At 42.0% G+C, this 19,575-nt stretch overlaps 4 protein-coding genes across 4 annotated transcripts; 1 reads left to right on the top strand and 3 right to left on the bottom strand.

Moving 5' to 3' along the window:
- Positions 1-239: 239 nt before the first annotated feature.
- Positions 240-4,054, bottom strand: LOC114444375 (extracellular calcium-sensing receptor-like). Its single transcript, XM_028418856.1, has 8 exons — positions 3,840-4,054; positions 3,420-3,741; positions 2,745-3,032; positions 2,095-2,646; positions 1,788-2,009; positions 1,296-1,419; positions 749-1,221; positions 240-662 (listed from the first exon to the last, which is right to left on the bottom strand). Exons 1-8 carry the CDS (start codon positions 4,052-4,054, stop codon positions 240-242), a joined length of 2,619 nt encoding a protein of 872 aa, XP_028274657.1.
- A 1,237-nt stretch (positions 4,055-5,291) lies between these two features.
- On the top strand, positions 5,292-8,973 carry LOC114444428 (extracellular calcium-sensing receptor-like). The gene is made up of 8 exons (XM_028418968.1): positions 5,292-5,383; positions 5,754-6,042; positions 6,119-6,205; positions 6,331-6,522; positions 6,760-7,293; positions 7,390-7,614; positions 7,867-7,990; positions 8,072-8,973. The coding sequence occupies exons 1-8, from the start codon at positions 5,334-5,336 to the stop codon at positions 8,971-8,973; spliced, it is 2,403 nt and encodes an 800-aa protein (XP_028274769.1). The 5' UTR covers positions 5,292-5,333.
- Positions 8,974-9,953: 980 nt separating this feature from the next.
- On the bottom strand, positions 9,954-13,753 carry olfcu1 (olfactory receptor C family, u1). The gene is made up of 13 exons (XM_028420100.1): positions 13,739-13,753; positions 13,456-13,586; positions 12,989-13,328; positions 12,761-12,913; positions 12,483-12,683; positions 12,128-12,378; positions 11,806-12,007; positions 11,580-11,710; positions 11,405-11,501; positions 11,182-11,305; positions 10,623-11,095; positions 10,458-10,538; positions 9,954-10,310 (listed from the first exon to the last, which is right to left on the bottom strand). Exons 1-13 carry the CDS (start codon positions 13,751-13,753, stop codon positions 9,954-9,956), a joined length of 2,556 nt encoding a protein of 851 aa, XP_028275901.1.
- Positions 13,754-14,827: 1,074 nt separating this feature from the next.
- LOC114445360 (extracellular calcium-sensing receptor-like) lies at positions 14,828-18,248 on the bottom strand. The gene is made up of 8 exons (XM_028420344.1): positions 18,127-18,248; positions 17,518-17,812; positions 17,146-17,435; positions 16,732-17,027; positions 16,368-16,573; positions 16,016-16,237; positions 15,808-15,931; positions 14,828-15,726 (listed from the first exon to the last, which is right to left on the bottom strand). Exons 1-8 carry the CDS (start codon positions 18,231-18,233, stop codon positions 14,828-14,830), a joined length of 2,439 nt encoding a protein of 812 aa, XP_028276145.1. The 5' UTR covers positions 18,234-18,248.
- Positions 18,249-19,575: the final 1,327 nt, after the last annotated feature.

The following is a 19,575-nucleotide window of genomic DNA, read 5'->3' as shown; positions in this document are numbered from 1 at the left end:
ATTTAAAAAATTGTTTCCATATATTATTATTATTATTAGTACTACTACTAGTAGTATTATTGTAAACTAAAATTACACAAAGTACAAAATAAAAGAACTTTGATTTGATGTTTGATAGTCCAACATAGTATTTGCTTCATTAGAATAAAACTTTACAAGGCAACATAAAGGTATGCAAGGTAAGATTTATTGTAGTTGAACAACACAATGATATGCTTGAATTGCATTCATACACTTTTTCACCTTTGCATCATGTGCTTCTTGCTGTTTTTTTCTGGTTTCAGAATTATGATGTAGCACTTTGGTACAAAAATGCAAAACAGGAGTCCAAAGGCAGAGGCTAAAATAGCAAAAATATGGACGGCCACTGTGTATTTTCCAGCTGTGCTCACATAAACTGGAATAAAAGTGATCCACACTGCAAAGAAAATCAACATGCTGAAGGTGATGAACTTTGCCTCATTAAAATTATCAGGTAGCTTTCGAGCCAAAAAAGCCAACAAGAAGCACATGCAGGCCAGTACACCAATGTATCCAAGAACACACCAGAATCCAACCTCTGAACCAGTAACACACTCAATGATGATGGTAGCACTGTGGTAATCTGCGTTCTTGTTTGCATGAGGGGGGTTAATGAGCAGCCAGATAAGACAGATTATTCCCTATAGTAGAAAAAGAAGAAAAAAACAAGATATTTTTAACTAAGGCAGTTGAAAAGTCATGTAACTGACTAGGAATGTTTTTCTACCTGGATTGCTGTTCCTAAAAACACACTGGCTCTCTGCTGGTTGGGCCCAAACCACTTCATGGCTTTGCTTCCTGGCAATGTGGACCTAAAAGCCATTAGGACCACTGCTGTCTTAGCAAGGAGGCATGAAATGCAGAGGGCAAAACTGATCCCAAATGTTGGGTACCTGATACGGCAAAGCCAGTCTGATGGCTCACCAATGAAAAGCAGGGCAACAAGGAAACAGACGGCAAGGAACACCAAGAGAAGGAAGCTCAGTTCCATGTTGTTGGCCCGAACCAGTGGCGTGTCTTTATATATAAAGAAGATGGTGAAGATGACCAGAGAAATGCAAGCTCCAAGGACAGCAGCAGCACACAGCAGAATGCCCATTAACTCATGATAAGACAGGTACTCAATAGTCTTTGGGATGCAAAGATCTCTGGCCTTATTGGGCCATGTCTCCTCTGAGCAACGTGAGCACTCTAAGGAATCTGTAGATGGAGAGAGGACACATTAATTTGGAGAAGCAGGGAAACAAAGGAATTTTATAATGAACAGAACCCACCAGTCTTTTTACTAACTTCCCCTTCTGCACAGGGCACACAGTCGTAACAGCAGATAGGCTCCCCTTTTCTCCTGGCAATGCGAAAACCTGGAGGACAACTGTTGCTGCACACAGACCGGAAAGCCTGACAGGCAAAGTTCAGCCACTCAGAAAGACACTGATTTTAAGCATTATGACAATACAGATGTGTTGTTGCTATAATATAATGCAAACAGACAACAGAAACAACAAACTCCCATTTAAAGTAAAAGGCTGAACTTCCAAGCGTATGTAATTTCAGAAGTCATTGTTGTTTAGTCATGTGGACACAACATAAAAACTTCTCATTTTTATATTATTATATTAAATTGATGTTAAAATAAATAAAACAAGAATTCAACCCTTAAGAACACTGCTTACTAATAAGAACAAGTTAGCTGATGTGTTAATGAGCAGTGCATACAAGAGTCTAAGAGGCGAACATGGTCTGAGGCCTGTCGGCAAAGGACACACCTGCTTCCCTGCAGGCCACTGGATCACAGACTCATTTATGACCAGTGTGTGTCCAGCAGGCAGTGAGGCATCATAGAAACCAACTTTAACCAAAAGTAGAGAGCCATCTGGCCTCTTCTGCCAGTTTACAAGGTCATAATAAGCAATGGGGTCACCATTTTTATCAAAGTTTACTTCCTCCCCCAGCGCGGAAAAATTGGCACGCTTCATATAGTGGATGAGCTGAAAGAAAAAGAGAAAGTGTTACCTCTGACTTGTGTCTTTACCTTTTTAAAACTTCTGTTATTTAACCTAAAATAAGTCTGACCTGCCATGGCTTAAAATTCTTTGGGTCTGCACAGGTGTCATTAAGGAAAGGCCCATTTCCATTTTTGCAATCACTCATATCTTGCAAGGCATGAGCCACTAGATACACAGCCTTATAGACATTATAGGACACTCTTAGCTGTGTCACGTCAGAATAAGGAGAGTAAACATCATTTAAATCCTCTGTCCCTTCACACTGAGGTCTGTCAAGGTAGCTGTCTACTCCATGAGAATGGTTGTTCACCGACCCGTTGAGTCGACAGTTAAACATCTCCTCCCAAAATTCTGCCAAGTAAGCTGATTCACGAATGTAGGCTGGTGTGAGATGGGTGAGGTGCTCCCCTAGCCCAGGAATCACATCAGCTCTGCGGATAGCAAATCCCAGAGTTCCCCTCAAAAGATTTTTGGACTTTTCCCAAAGGGACTTGGCAGTGGCCCAGGCCTCACTGGCGATCCACTGCAGGCCGGAGATATTCCGACGCTGAATCTCTGTCAGAATGCCCTCCATCTCTGACTCACTAGAGAAGTTAATGATGACCTTTGACGATGACATCTAATGAGAGATACAGTGTTAAGTGTCCAATATGAACTACAACTATGACATTTTTAACAGTACAAATATCAATGGAAATTTCGGGGATGTAACAGTACCTGGATAACATCTAGCAGCTCATCTAGAACCTCCTGACTAAGCACTACAGGGTAAAAATGAGTGTAGGCTGCACACACACCATACTGCACTGACTCCTGGAGGAACAGCTGAATGGCAAAGCGAGCATAATCAGATTCCACGCCAATGACTCCCACCCAGGTCCAGCTGAAGAAGCTCACCAGCCGAGCTAAGGCTCTGATCTGGAAGGCATCGCTGGGCATGGTGCGCATGAAGGTAGGGAACTCTCTTTGGTTACTCAGACAGCTGCAGGACGCAAAATAGCTCACCTAACAATAATAACCGCAAACAGAGATTAATCTTATGCACTGTGGCACGCATTAAATTTCAGCAAACAATGCAGTATTTAGAAGCATTCAGTAGTGCAGAATTCCCTCAGTTGTAAGGCAGTTGTGAGCTCGTCTTTTGACTTAACTACAGAAAAGTAGCAGGTGAGGTGATTTCACTGATTCTCACTGTCTTGACTTGTATGAGCATAATACTGACACAAACATGACTTTGCATACTTTCAATCAACACAAAAAATCAGTTTCATCTCTGTACACTGGGAGCAATATTCTACTAAACTGTGTCCTTGCACCTAATTAATATGATGTAATCATAAGAATGGTGACAATAACACATATTAATAAGATCATAGAGCCAGGCAGTCTCACCAGAGGGACACGGAAAGAACCCAGACTTCGCAGCAGAGCCATAGACACCCCAGAGCCTGCATCTCCAATGATTACAGAGGACACAGTCCTTTTCACAGCACCACAGCCTAAATTAGAGCCGTTAGTATTTTCTAGGCCTTTACCTCCCTCCGGCTGTCCATTTACCAACAGCAAAGAAGCTCTCAGAGACACAGGTATATCATCACAGCTGTCACGGATGTGAAAGCCCAGCTTGAGCTGTGGTAGGAGGTCACTGCGTCGGTTGATCTCTTTGATTGCAAACGTCATGGTCTGCATCCAGCGCAGTGCACGAGAGCTGAAGCTGTACAGAAGTGGGAAGAAAAGTCACTGGACAACACAAGCTTACACACATGAAATAAAATTCATCACACTACAACAGGCAAACCTATGACTTACTACTTATACATAGTAGGTGCTGGTTTTAGTGTGTATGTTGGATGAAAAGACACAGGACTGTAATGCAGAGGGAATAACCCCCCAACAACTACATCCCCATCTTCATACAGACTGTTTCTCTCTTCTTCCCCCATAAACACACAGTTATCCGGAGCAGCAGCTGAGCTAGGTTTAATAAGAGAAACCAACACTAGAAGCTTTGCAGCCAGCAGTGTCATGCTGGCAAAGGCTGGACGGAACCTTCTAATAGCTGAATATACAGTACAACAGTCAAAGGATTATGATATTTCAGGACACAACTGATTTATATACTGTAGCAAACACATGTAACTCTAAGGCACCGCCCAGACACCGAAATGATGACGTCATTAAAGGTCATTGGTTATGATGTTGGTTGGTTAGTATTTCAAATGTACTGTATTTTAAAATAAACTCAGTAGTATAGAAGGTTCGAGGTATGAATGATTTCTTTCTGGTAATATAGATTTTAAATGGTATACCTATTATTCAAAACATGTCCCTCATGCAATAAAGCCCTCCAGCACATAAATATGGCCAGGTGGTTGAGGAAGCACACATCGAAGTACAAATGATCTTCACTCAGAATGTAGTTACCTACACGCCATCTGTTAGCCATGTGTGACTACCCAGGGGCCTCAGAAGCTGCAGTTCTACTGCATCCCGCTGGCCCCGCCATCCATCAGCTGTGCATGGCTACCACAGAAAAAAAAATACACATGTATTCGAGCAGATGAAATTAAAACTGAAGTCAAGAAGGTAATGTCATACATTAAAGAGCAGCATATATGTAAACAATTCTGTTATCCATTAACAACACTGGACTTATCTATGACCAGATGTGTTAAATGAATGAGGGAATTAATGTGGTGCAAAATTCACAGTAAGATGTCAACACCGTGACAGGATCAGTTTGCATACAGAGAACGGTAAGTCATCTTTTAATAACAATAGCAGCTCTTATTTTACCAGCATGTTGGAAGAAATTAAAATACTTCGAGGTGCCATTGTGATGTGGCTGGGCCTGGGCCTCTTTTTAGTGAGACTAAAAAGATTACAGCTAGATTTCATTTATGTTGTTTTGGTTCCATTAGTTAGTTAGTTATTATGAATTAATGTGTTTCATCATCCTTTTTTTTTCCTTTTTGTTTCCAACAACCCACTTTAGAGAGTTAGGTGGGGCTACTAATGACCAATCCAGAGGCACTCTGTCACAAATAATCAGAAGGTCCCATTCTATATACCTGGCTCGATCCATTGCTCTGTCTCATTTCTTGTGAGGTGATTTACAGTATGACTCTGCTCAGCTTATTTCATTTGCTTTACCTTGTACTTGTCCTCACTTTAACTTACAGCCTGTTTTTCAGTTTTACATCTGCAGACAAAGTGTGCACTCTTCAAAACAGCTTTCAGCCATCCTTCTTCACCAAGGGTGACTATGTCATCGGAGGGATCTTTCCCCTCCATTATAACCAGGAAATGCCAGACCTTAACTGCACGTACAGACCACCGCCAGTGAAGTGCAACGGGTAATTATTAACCTCGATTTCTTTCTTGTGGTGATGTGTTGAATAGTCATGTAAAACTCTTCATTATACAGCTTATGTCTATGTTCAGGAGATGACAGTTTAGACAGTACATATAATCTAAAATGTTTGAATGCAAAGAGACAGAAGACAGATTTGCTTGTGATTGGTCTTTACACAAAAATTAAGCTGTTTCCTAAAATGAAGCATGTATTTTTGTGTTATTATGAAATACTATAGGAATTGACTGTATCTTACGTACTTTCTGGGTTTTTTTCTAGTAACCTAAACTTGATTGAAAAATGTTTTTTCTTTTTCAGTTTTAAATGTTCTCCTCTTGCCATGCTCACTGTCTTTTTCTGCTGAGCTACAGTTTTGATCCCAGAGCCTTCCGCTGGGCTCTGACCATGAGGCTGGCTGTGGAGGAGATAAACCAGAGCCCGGAGCTATTGCCCAACTCTACCCTGGGGTACAAAATCTTTGATTCATGTGCATATCCACTGACTGGCCAGAGGGCTGCTTTAGCTGTGCTGAATGGGCTGAGTGAGGAGGACTCACCCACATGCAGCGGTGCTTCTCCACTCCTTGCTGTGATTGGGGAATCTGGCTCTGCTCAGTCCATCGTGGTGTCCAGAATCCTGCAGCCATTCAGGATCCCAATGGTAACAAACACACTTTTTTTTTCCTCCGGACATGGATGTATTTGTCTCACTTTGCTCTACTTTTCCTTCTCTTCAGATCAGCTACTTTTCCTCATGTGCATGTTTCACTGACAGAAGAAAATATCCTACCTTCTTTAGAGTAATCCCTAATGATGACTATCAGGTAAGTTTGGAAGTAAAGATGACATGTAGTGCTTGTACTTTGCAGTGGTGTACAAAATAATTTAACACACACAGATATTTTCCTTTAGATCTGTGTTTTGAGACTAATTTTTCTGTTGAACCCAGGTGAAGGCCATTGCTCAGCTGCTGGTTCGCTTCAACTGGACCTGGGTGGGTTTGGTGCGAGGTGACCATGAATATGGTCGATTCGCTGTGCAAGGTTTGCTGAGAGAGTTGCAGGGTTCCAAAGTGTGTGTGGCATACCAAGAAATGATCCCTCTGCTCTACAATCGTGGGAAGGCGCTAGAGATCATGAAGGTAAAATGGTTCATTTAATATTTATAGCCTTAATGTGTTTCTGACTTTATTTATGCCATAAAACTACAAAATGCTTTTAAGAACTTATACAGACAGAAATCTAGAGAAAAAAAGGAGAAATTAATTTATATAGTGTGTAATACATCTGTCATGCTCCATAATGTTTGACTTGCTTTGCTTCCCCCCTCCTTTCCTTTGTAAATTATTTCCTCCTCCTTCATGTGCCTCCTCGTTAAGGTGATGAGCAGCTCCTCAGCAAAAGTGGTGGTTGTATTTTCAGCCGAGGGAGAAATGACACCTTTCTTGAGAGACTACATGGAGCAAAACATCACTGGAATACAGTGGGTTGCTAGTGAGGCCTGGGTCACAGCATCTGTCTTTACAGGGAGCGAGTATTACCCCTACCTGGGAGGCACTATAGGATTTGGCATTAGAAAAGGTCGTATCCCCGGACTCAGTGACTACCTGCAGACAGTAAACCCTCAGAGGTATCCCAATAACACACTTGTGCAGGAGCTATGGGAGGCTCTGTATGGTTGCACTTACTCTCAGTTCCCTGCCACTAAGTTGCCAGCCTGCTCCGGACAGGAGTCACTGTTGGAGCAGCATTCAGCCTACATGAATACATCCAGCCCAAGAGTGGCCTATAATGTCTACAAGGCTGTATATGCAGTTGCGCATTCTCTGCACAACCTTCTTCTATGTCAACCAGACAATGGGCCTTTTCAAAACAACTCATGTGCTCAAAGCAACAACATATTCCCCTGGCAGGTATAATTTGGTATTCGTATGTCACAGTAGGCTATTGCATCTAAATTAGTTTGAGGCATTTTAGGTTATCCCATATTATCTTTTTTTGTTTTCAAGCTGCAGCACTATCTCCAGGAAGTCAATTTTAACATTGATGGAGAAGAGGTGAACTTTGACCTGAAGGGAGACTCCATACCATATTATGATATTATCAACTGGCAGAGAGGCACAAGTGGCAACATTGAGTTTGTCCATGTGGGGTTGTTTGATGGAACCAAGACTGCTGGAGAGGAGCTGGTGATCCAGGAAGACAGGATAATATGGGCGGGGCATCAAAGTGAGGCAAGCTGCTCACACTGTGTTTTTACCTTCATCAGATGCCAACTGTTGAAGTTCTGTAGGTTAAGGTGGAGGTAAGTCAGGTTGGCAGGTCAGTCTGGATGTGATGTGAGGACAGTTGCATCTATAAAGTAAAAGAGCAAAATGCTGCAGATCATCACATCACACACTTATCAAACTAGTCTTTTTTTCTTTCCTAGACGGATCAGTTGACTAATATTTCCAGGTCTTGACACATCTATTCTGTCTCGGTAGGTGCCAGTGTCTGTATGCAGTGCCAGCTGTCTTCCCGGGTCCCGGAAGGCTGTCCGTCGTGGGGAGCCTGTTTGCTGCTTTGACTGTGTACCATGTGACAGCGGCAAAATTAGCAATCAGACAAGTAAGCTTGAAACCAAGACTGTATATGAAATCTACAAAATCAATAATATTTCTGTAACTTTTTTGCTTCTCTTTCCTGCAGACTCAGTAGAGTGCACGTTCTGTCCTGAGGACTTCTGGTCAAACAGCAACAGAACTGCATGCATTCCTAAGAAAGTGGAGTTTTTGTCCTATGATTCCCTGGGTATAGCACTGACGGTGATCTCTGTGGTGGGTGCCTGCATTACTGTAGCTGTTTTCGCAGTGTTCTTTTTCTACAGAAACACAGCCATTGTCCGTGTGAATAACTCAGAGCTCAGCTTCTTCATCCTCTTCGCGCTGACACTGTGTTTCCTTTGCTGTCTGGTTTTCATTGGAGAGCCCACAGTTTGGTCCTGCATGCTTCGCCACACAGCCTTTAGCATCACATTTTCACTTTGCATCTCCTGCATCCTGGGGAAGACGCTGGTGGTGTTGGCTGCTTTTACAGCCACCAGGCCAGGGGACAACATCATGAAGTGGCTGGGTCCCAGGCAGCAGAGGGCCATCATCTTCAGCTGCACTCTGGTTCAAGTGGTTATCTGTGCCGCCTGGCTGATCGATGCCCCCCCTTATCCATCCCGTAACACTAAATATGAACGCTCAAAGATAATACTGGAGTGCAGCGTGGGATCTAGCCTCGCATTCTGGTGCGTTTTAGGATACATTGGTCTTCAGGCTTGCCTCTGCTTTGTACTGGCATTTCTGGCCCGTAAGTTGCCGGGTAACTTCAATGAGGCGAAGTTCATCACTTTTAGCATGCTGATCTTCTGTGCTGTGTGGCTGGCATTCATACCCGCCTACATCAGCTCCCCTGGAAAGTATGCAGATGCAGTGGAGTCATTTGCCATTCTGGCTTCCAGCTTTGGCTTGTTGTTCTGTCTGTTTGCTCCAAAGTGTTACATTATTTTACTAAAGCCAGAGAAAAACACAAAACAGCACCTAATGGGGAAAGAAAAGAAGTAGTAAGCTACAAATTATTCTCTTTGATATTAATTAGAGTGCAGATAGTAGTTTGCACGGTGACACAATAATAAACATCTTGTCCCGTTAATGTATGTTTTACAGTAATAAAGATGTTAAACAGTGAGTTTGTGTGGCAAATTTTGTTGGCCAGAAAAAAAACAAAAACAAACAAATATAGACATTCAATAAAGGTTGGTGTTTATGTGAAGGCCTTTCCACAAATCTAGTCCAGGTCATGACATTGTCCCATGTGGGAGGCTGGTGGTGTGAGACATGCTGTAGCCGTTTGAGGCTGGTAAACAGAGGCACCTCAATAGAGCATGCAGCAGGAAGAGTTGTCGTTAACAATGATTTTTTTTTTTAAATGGATATTAGAACTACTTGAATTTGAACTTATATGCAATATTAACAAAAGGGCGTAAAGCATTAAACAGGCCAGCAGGAGGATGTGACTATCGACATCATCCATACTTTAGGGAGGTAGCAGGTTAAATGTTGCTTAAAGTATAAACAATTTCTGCACTGCATGGGTGAAAAGGACTTAAGCCTCACATGGACCTAGACTTAAGACTGTAGCTCAAAACACTAGAAAAAGACATTAAATTCTGCTGACAGGCTGTTGCTGCTACATGTTTGAACTATGGGGTGGAGCTTGTCTTCTGACATCATAGGGGGCTGGAAACCTGAATGGTTTGTTCCCACACTCTTTTTTATTTGTAGAAGGAAAGATGTGAAGGGTGGTCTTGCATCTTTTTGGATCTCAACACTTTGGTGCCATAGTTATGTTTAAAAACAATGGAAAAATTCTGCATAAGGTGCCATAAATTCACATCTGATTATGACTACACAGCCAAAGAAAGAGAAAGTACCATATAAAAAGATTTAAACAAACTCTGAAACACATCTTATAACAGTTTATTTTTTTTCCACTTTTCACGTTTCTGTTTACTTCTCTTGATACTATAATCATTCACAAACAATCATCTGGGATATTTTCCAGTCATGCCTTTCTTAACGTTTCTCTCAGGACGCAATAAAATGATGTAACATTTGGGCAAAAAAATACACAATAACAGACCAAAACTGGAGGCTAATATGGCAAATATTTCCACAGCCACTGTGAACTTGCCAGGGGAGCTTACATAAGCTGGGATGAAAGAGATCCACACAGCCAAGAAAATTAGCATGCTGAAGGTGATGAGCTTCGCCTCATTGAATGTATCGGGCAGCTTCCGTCCAAGGAATGCCAGGAGGAGGCAGATGAAGGCCAGCAGACCAATGTAACTGAGGACCAGGTAAAATCCAGGAGGCCATGGCTCCTTACACTCCACAACAATCTAATGTCCGGAAAACAATACACAACTCAATCATTATGTATAAACATTTAATGCTTGATTTCTAAATATTAAAGCACTTATGTGTAGAACATTCTGCAATCGGCAGCTTGTGATTACTTTGTGATTACTGTATCGTGTCATTCTTACTTTTCCTGTAGTGGCTTGATATGTTGGGTTTCTGAATGGGAATGGGGGCGCACCCACCAGCCAGCCAGCACAGAGACAAATCTGAGAAAGACAGAGGCCTTAAAACTTAAAAGCAAATACAAGAGTGGTAAATTTTAGTTCAAGATTGTTCAGAATCACACCCACCTGAGGAGCAATAGTGCAGAGGATCAAAGTCCTCTGCTGAGGTGGCCCAAACAGCTTCAGAGTCCTGCTACCAGGTACACTTGCCCGGAAAGCCAAGAGAACCACAATGGTCTTAACAAGGAGGCAGGACAGACAGAGGACAAAGCTGACCCCAAACGCTGCCTGGCGGAGCCTACATGTCCACACAGACGGCTGGCCGATGAACACCAGGGAACACAAGAAGCAGAGCTTGAGTGACAGTAGAAGCAGGAAGCTTATTTCTGAGTTGTTGGCCTTGACAATGGGTGTGGTACGGAACCGGTAGAAGACAACAGTGATGATGATGGTCAGAATTACTCCCAGCAGGGTCAGCACAACCAGGATGATACCCATGGTGTCAGAGAAAGACAGGAATTCTTCAACCCCTGCAACACATTTCACCTTTTCGTTGTCAGACCAGTAGTACTCGGGACATTTTGTGCACTCAGTGGAACCTGAGGACACACAAAGAAGGAACATCAAGGTTTTAATGGCCTGCTGCGCGCTCCAAGCACTTACTAAATTATAAGTAAACATGTACCTGTTTGGTTGCTGATCTCTCCATCTGCACACGGCAAACAGTCAAAGCAGCAGAGGGGCTCTCTAGGACGTCTGGCCTGCCTGGTGCCAGGAGGACATGGAGCGCTACACTGAGACACAGGGACCTGAGCAGTGATCAGAGGTGCAGAAGGTAACTGTTTTTTTTTCAGAATCCACAGGTTTGGTTAAACCAGCAGCACAACAACTCAGTTTAGGGCACCTACCTGTGGTTGACCTTTTGTCCATACAATATTGCTCTTTACTATATGCAACTGTTCTCTCAGGGGAGCTGAACCATCATAGCTTCCAACTTTGATAAATCTAAACAAAAAGCAATTAGGCCAAACAATATACATCATGGTCAGCTTAAATACTAGCCACAAAAACACAGCAATTCACCTGATTTCATTATTGCTATTTTTCTGCCAGTTTATAATGTCATAGAGAGGGACTGGCTCTCCATTGGAGTCAAAATATACTTTCTCATCAAACTGGTTGGTGAAATTCACTGTCTTCAGGTGGTGCAGAAGCTATTTGAAAATAAAAAAATAAAATGATTCAAATGAAACAACACAAATTACACAGGTGTATATGTTTTTTTTGTACTGATAATTGATCCTCATACCTGTTCAGATGTGAATGATTTGTGCTTCTCACATATTCTCTCTGCAGAATTACATTTCAGTAAACTGTGCAGAGCATGGGCGATGGCATACACAGCTTTATACACATTGTAGGATATTCTGACCTGAGCTACATTAATGTAGCTGCTATCAGCGTTATTCAGATCTTCTGAGCCTGTGCATACAGGCCTTTCAGCCTCATAGGTCACTATTAAGCTTTTTTCCTCTAAAATAGGCCCAGAATTATTTAGAGACTTTTTGTCATAACCAGAAGCATCCGAACGACTTAAGTGATAGACAGTTTTTGCTTTGTTTTCATTGGATCTGTCTTGTGCAAACATTAGCTTGCAACCAAACTGCTCTTCCCAGAACATGTTGACAAATTCCATCCCTGTATTGGAAGAGGGGCGGACATTCAAAAGAAACTCTTTCAAGCCGGGTATCCTGACTCCAGGGAAGGAGAAGCCCAGCGTTCCCTCTAGGAGCGGGTGGAAGTGTTGTGTGGTCAGTAGACCGGCAGTCACCCAGGCTTCACTAGCCACCCACTGAATCCCTGACACATTTCTCTGAGCAAGCTACAAGAGCATAAAGAAAGATAATTGATGATCACCATGAACACCAATTCACCTGTATTATTTTTTAACACTGCATTATTACACATATCAGCTTAGCGGCTTACTTCTAAGAGCAGATCCAGCAGCTGTCCCTCTGTGGCGAATACCACCATGACCTTTGCAGTTGAACTCTGCAGCTTTTTTGCCATTTCTTGTGTCTCAGTTACTGTAGGTGATTTAGGGATGGTGAGGTGAAATGCCACGCACCCACCGTGTTGTTTAAACTGATTAGAGAATGCTTGGATGCCGTACTGACTGTAGTCATCCTGAAATACATACAGAGAGTTTTGATAATCATATTGTCATATTTTCAGGATTGAATTGTGTGATTTTTTTTTCTCACCGTGGTCCCTATTGTTCCCACCCAGAACCAGCCTAAGAAAGTGACCAGCTGTACCAGACCTCTGACTTGAAAGAGATCACTCGGCACAGTTCGTAAGAAGGACGGAAACATATTTTTGTCGCTGAGACATGTACAAGTGGCAAAATAGCTCACCTAGAAGGACAGAGAGTTTAACTAATCATACAAAATATCAAACACAAGCAAGATAGCACAATGATGCCTCCTTACCAGTGGGATTTTAAAAGGGCCAAGAGTGTGTGCAACAGCTCTTGTAGGCGATGAGGATGCGAGACCAATAACAGCAGGCACAGGAGAATCAGACAGACATGTGGCAGTTTCAGGCTGTGTTGTCTCTATCTCCTCTGTTGTGTTTTCTTTCGTGCCATTAAAAGAAGTAGTGGAGTGGCTGATTAAAGACAGCAGAGCTTGCAGGCTGGTGTGGACATGGTCACAGCTGTCCATGATCAGGTAACCTAGTTTGACTCCTGGTAACAGGCTCAAATTACGATTTATTTCCTCCACTGCAAACGCCATCGTCATCATCCAACGAAATGCTCTGTAGTCAAAGCTGATTTTTTTTTTAACCAGACATTAATATATAACATATCACATAATGTCAGAGTAACATGCCCTAAAACACATTTATTGTTAGAAACATTTAAATAAGCAGATATCAGCAGTATCCTCACACTCACCCGCTGCATGTTGTGATTTGTGGTTTGCTGTGGTAGCTGTTTTGTGGATCAGAGGCCACATAATGCAGGGGGAAAAATCCTCCAATAACAACATCGCCATCTGACTGCAGGGCCAGGGCCTCACTGTCGGTCTGTTTCACACACTTAGATAAAATAGGGTCAACACTACTTAGGCTCTCACTTATATCTGAGTTTTCAGTGTATATTACAGCAGAGAACACTGATACAAGAAGGCTAAAGAAAACACAAGAAAGCCAAAGACAACAAAGGCTGGATGCATCACCCATAGTAACCCCATATAGACTGTGTGTGTGTGTGGGTGAGTGTGTGCTGGAGAGACTAGTTCTCCAACATAGCCTGTGACAGGGCGACAACATTTCATTTTATAAGTCATATGTGTCATCACCAGATCAGCCAATCACAGTAAACCGCAACAGCACAGGAGAGAGGCGCAACACGAAGCTGGAACACTGGAATAATTAATATGGAAAACATTACAGGAACATTAAACTGATTTTAAACAATCATATATTGACGTGATGTGCTTTCTTTCAGTGTTTAAATCTGTTGGACCTTTCTGTGGACTTTGCATGTGGATATTTCTAAACTGGTGCATAATGCTCTGTGATAGTTTAGTAAACCACTTGCAAAGCTTCCAGAGCCACAAAATTAATGGATAATTATACAGGATAAATTGGTACAGCTAATGGATGGATGAAATAAATAATTAATAATAACATAAAGTGGGAACTCGTACCAAAACCTGGTAATGTTTTAATTAAACTGTTTGCCACTCACTTAGACCTCAGAAAATGTCTTGTTAAACTACTGCCACCTGCTGGACGTTGTATTATATTGTAAAGGAATAGTTTATGTTATAAAGTTACGTATTGGCTGGGTTTCAGATTCAGAGCTTTAGACAGAGTGCATGTTCAGACTACAGAAAGGTCACAGGCCAAAGTTCAAAGTCAAGATCCAAACTTAAACCCTCATGTTTAATAGCTAATGCAGTATGTTCAAATTTCATGTAATCATTCTGAGAATGATGGTGAATATGGTGTGACTGAACGGCTTCATTTTACTTTAGAGGTAAATTGAGAGTTCATTTTTTTATTTATTGTTATAAAAATCCTTCAAATGGTATCAAAATTAATCTTCAACATGAACCCAGGCATCTTTTGTCTTTTTAAATGTGCTTTATTTCATTATCATACAATGTTGTAAAAGATAGAATAAAATGTATGCATTCACACTGACATTTATAGAAAATATCGATATTCTTTTCAAATAGGAATAAAGAACTGTGTCTGCTGCTTTTTAAAATGCAGCTATGGCCATTATTAACTATTTCTGAACCTCTGATGTACAAGGGTTAATGTTTGTTCATCAAATGTTTCTTGGTGTTTTTCTCAGGCTTAAACAATATGATAAAACACTTTGGAACAAATATACACAGAATGAGTCCAAAACTGGAGGCCAGAATAGCAAATATCTCCACAGCCACAGTGAACTTCCCAGGAGAGCTGACATATGCTGGGATAAAGGTGATCCAGACTGCACAGAATATCAACATGCTGAAGGTGATTAGCTTAGCTTCATTAAAATTATCAGGCAGTTTCCTGGCGAGGACAGCTAACACAAAGCAAAACACTGCGAGCAGGCCGATGTACCCGAGAACGGCCCAGAACCCAATAGCAGAACCCAGTGCACATTCCAGGATGATTTTCTCCTTGTATGTGGTGAGATTTTTCATTGGGAAGGGAGGACTGAGTACCAGCCAAATAATGCATATTAAAACTTGTACAAATGTAAAAGACACAACCGTCATTCTCTGTTGTGGAGGACCAAACCACTTCATCACATTACTGCCTGGAAGTGTAGCTTTAAAAGCCATTAAGACCACTATTGTTTTCCCGAGCACACAAGAGATGCAGAGGACAAAGGTGATGCCGAACGCCGTGTGCCGTAGCATGCAGGACCACTCAGTGGGAGCTCCAATGAACGTTAATGAACATAAGAAACACAGAGTCAGAGAGAAAAGCAGCAGGAAGCTCAGCTCAGAATTGTTAGCCCTGACGATGGCAGAAGTCCTGTGACGAAAGAATACAGCCCCGGTTATAACAGCCATGCAGGCGCCACCAACTGAGAACGCAGCCAGGATGATTCCCAGGACGTCGTTAAAGGAAAGAAACTCTACAGGCTTTGGGAGACAAGTGTTTTTCTCTGCATTGGGCCAGAACTCCTTACGGCAAGGGAAACAATCAGGAGAATCTGAAAAGAGTACATCAGAAGGAGCGTTGTGGATATGCATGGAAAACATTTTTCATAAACAGAAAAGATATTTTACTTCACCTGTAGCATTACTAATCTCTCCCTCAGGACATGGTACACAATCATAACAGCAGATGGGTTTTCCTTTCTGCAGCACTTTCCAGGTTCCTGGAGGACAACTGTCAGTGCACACTGACACCGGCACCTGTCACAGAAATACAGACAGCACAGTAACTGATGTGAATTTTGTTAGTATCATCTGTTAGATCATTGTTGATTGAGTCATTACTTGCGTGCCACCCTCCAACCATGTTAAGTTCCTGTTAATTTGGAATTCTTGGCCTGCAGGCAAGGATGCATCATAGAGCCCCACTGTCACCAACTCAGTGACGCCCATCTCATTCCTCTGCCAGTTCACCAGCTCGTATGTTGGCACCGGATCCCCATTAGCATCAAAGGACACAACATATCCATTCCTGGAGAAATTAACTTTTTTTAGCTCAGTAAAAACCTGTGAAGGACAAGGGGAGTAAAGCAGAACATAAAGAGAGAGAGAGAGATATACAGGCCCATCTTTAAAATAAAATGTATATAAAAGCACATTTACAGACATTATAATTTCCTTCTTCATTCTGACAGACCTGTTTAGCCTCCAGCTTGCTGAATCTGTCACACTGAGTTGTGAAATTAGTCTCCTCACACACTGCATTATGAATGGCATGTGCTATTGCATAAACAGACTTATACACCATGTTGGTAATTCTGAGCTGAGATGTGTCTGTATAAGGATTCTGCAGGGTCTGCAGGTCTTCAGTTCCATCACACACAGTGCTGTCTGCAGCAGAACCTGTAAGAAATACACAAAGATATGGACAGCTGTTTCTTCATATAAAGTTATATTGGATTAAGACTATTTTGTCTTTGCATCAGAAATCACTCACAATGTGAATACTCACAATATATCCACAAACAATAAAGAAACAACAAATAAGACAACTTTCTTACTTTTCCCAAAACTGCATTTGAATGCCTCCTCCCAGAACTTAGTAAGCACTGGGGAGGCAGCCACTTTAGAGGGTGGGAGATCCAGCAGAAAGTCTCTCAGACCTGGGATGACCGATTGCTGAATGCCAAATCCGATGGCCCCAGCAGAGAAGCTGAATCTCAGCATGTCAGGGTCAGTCACCCAGGCCTCACTGCCTATCCACTGCCGAGGTGGTGAGGGCTTCTGTGACAGCTCCTCAAACAGGATCCTCATATCTCCAGAGGCTGCGAATGCCACAACAACCACTGCTGTGGACCTGGAGAGACATTTAAGTCAATTTCATTGCATTATATACACGCAGTTTTCAACATGTGTAACCCAACTTATAAGCACAATTAAACACCATCTGATCAAAAAATCAGTGAATCAAAAACCTGCGGATGATATCAGCTACTCTCTGGATCCTGCTGCGAGGGTGGGTCCGATAAAAAGACTCGGAGTACTCCACACAGATCCCCTCTTTGTGAGCGGCGTCCAGAAAAGACGCCATACCATTATTTCCATAGTCCGAATCGGACCGGACAGCACCTATCCAAGTCCATCCGAAGTGTTTCACCAGTTTGGCGAGCGCGTCAGCTTGGAACTTGTCGCTGGGGATTGTTCTGAAGAAAGTCGGATACTGCTGTTTATCAGACAGGCACGCACAAGTGGCAAAGTGGCTCACCTTTAAGAAAAACAGAGCAGTGTAACACTTACAAGCTGAACAGAATCAAAGACATGTGCCCAGAGATGATAAAATTATTTACTTGAGGAATGTTAAAAGACCCGATGACGCGCGACATGCTTATGGATGGCGTGGACCCGGACTCACCAATGATAGCCATCACCATACCAGCATGGGAACAGTTGTCTTTGGTGTAGAACGTCGGCTCCAGGCCGTTTGAAAGCTGAAACGCCACGTGCACGGCCACGGGCACTGAGGCGCACGAGTCATGGATCTGGTAACCTAGCTTGACGCCCGGCAGCAGCTCCGTGCTGTTGTTAATCTCCTCGATGGCAAAGATCATTGCGCGTGAGAAGCGAAGCTCACGGTAGTCAATGCTGCACACAGACACACAAAATTTACACAAAATAAATAAAACACACAAATCTCAAGTTCATATTAATAATGATATTATAATCATCTATTGATCACTAATGATGAACTAAGTATAACTGTGACAAGTCAGTTCTATCTCTCCAAATTACAGAATGATTTGAATTTATAGGCCCAAACACATTTCTGGTGTGAATATAACATTGCAAAACAGTGATATGAAAAACTTGAAAAAAAATAAAAATAAAACACTGCACAGAAGTGATTGCAGATCTTATCCATACATTTCTTGCCATAACAGCCTCTCCCTCTTACTAACCTCCCAGTGCATCTTAATGGCTCAGGCATGACAGTGTAGTTATGCGTCACTGTGTGCATGTAGTAGTGTATGGAGAAAACACCCCCAATAACGTAGTCACCATCCATTGAGAAGGCAGGCAGGCGAGCGGCACCCTGCAGCTTACATTTGACCCCAGCATCAGTCGTTGTCTTCGTCAGCCAAATCCTTTGTTTCAGACCCTCCAGAGACCCACCTGAAGCGACAGCTGAGTTCAACTTGAACAAACCCAGAGTCAGTGTCAAGCCCAGAAAGACAGCTATGATCCCCATGTCTCAAGCGTGTGTGTGTATATGTAGGTGTAAGTGTGTTTTTCTCTGGTTTATATATCCTCTTATCATACGTCAGCCTTGTGTACATCAGAGAGGCAAGGCTTTGCCCTTTTTAGTTCTTCAAACTGCGTACAAATAATAAATCTAGCATTGCATTCTAATATTCACTGAATACTTTGTGTTTTGATGCTTATTTTAAAGGATTTAAATGACACATTAAACATAGTCTATCTAGGCTTCATGCCTTTATTGATATTTTTCATCTTGTGCTTTTACATTTGAAGTCAGTTGCTGACAGTCTATTGTCACATATAAACAGGAATACTTACAAAAAAAGTAAAAAAATATAATGGTTAAATGCAGGAAAGCAGGCAGACAGTATTGTAAGGTCTTACTCTGCTACTACCACCTAGTGGGCATCACAGTTACACTCATTAGATTAATATAGTCAAATTATATGACTAATAGAACCCAAACTATTACAACAGGGAGAAAAATAAACAACATGCTTTAAGTTGCCTTTATAATGGGAAAAATAGGATTTATATAGTCATGCCAAGTCAAAGGATAATTCCATCACATTTGAACCTGTTATTTTCGAACTTCATTGATATGCCAAATTTACACATTGTATTTATATTTACAAAGAATCAGGGAAATGTAAATAAGTGCAAAAAATTGTGAGCTCCCTGCAATCCACCTCCCCGTAGACCACTCACAATGTCTTGTCTATTCTAAAATCTTTTGCTTGTTTTCTCAGCTGCAAGGCCTGATGGTGATCAGAGGTCAAAGGCCAAGGTCGTCATAACTTCATGTCAAAACTCTTGAGATTTGGACATATCTGGCAGATGATGAGGGAATTACTTTACATTTAAGCTCAAGGGTCAAAGGTCAGGTTGAATCACACTGCATGTTTTATTTTATTATTTTTTTCTTTGGCCCATCTGCTACAAACAACTGTTGTATTTACATACATATGGCGTTTTGTTTTATTTGTCCTGCCCACATGACAAACTGGCCCTGAAGGGTGGTGTGAACCCTTCAGTGAACATGAAAAGGAAACCAAGGAGATGATATAACCTTGCATATAAAAGAAACAAACAGTGCGTCCAGATGACAAAGCAGTGAAAGGAGGAGCGCAGTTATGGGTCCATTATTT

This window comes from Parambassis ranga, chromosome 13 (assembly GCF_900634625.1).
Source record: "Parambassis ranga chromosome 13, fParRan2.1, whole genome shotgun sequence".
Lineage (NCBI taxonomy): Eukaryota > Metazoa > Chordata > Actinopteri > Ambassidae > Parambassis > Parambassis ranga.
The sequence above is the reverse complement of the archived record's forward strand: the minus strand, read 5'-3'. Positions and strand labels throughout refer to the sequence as shown.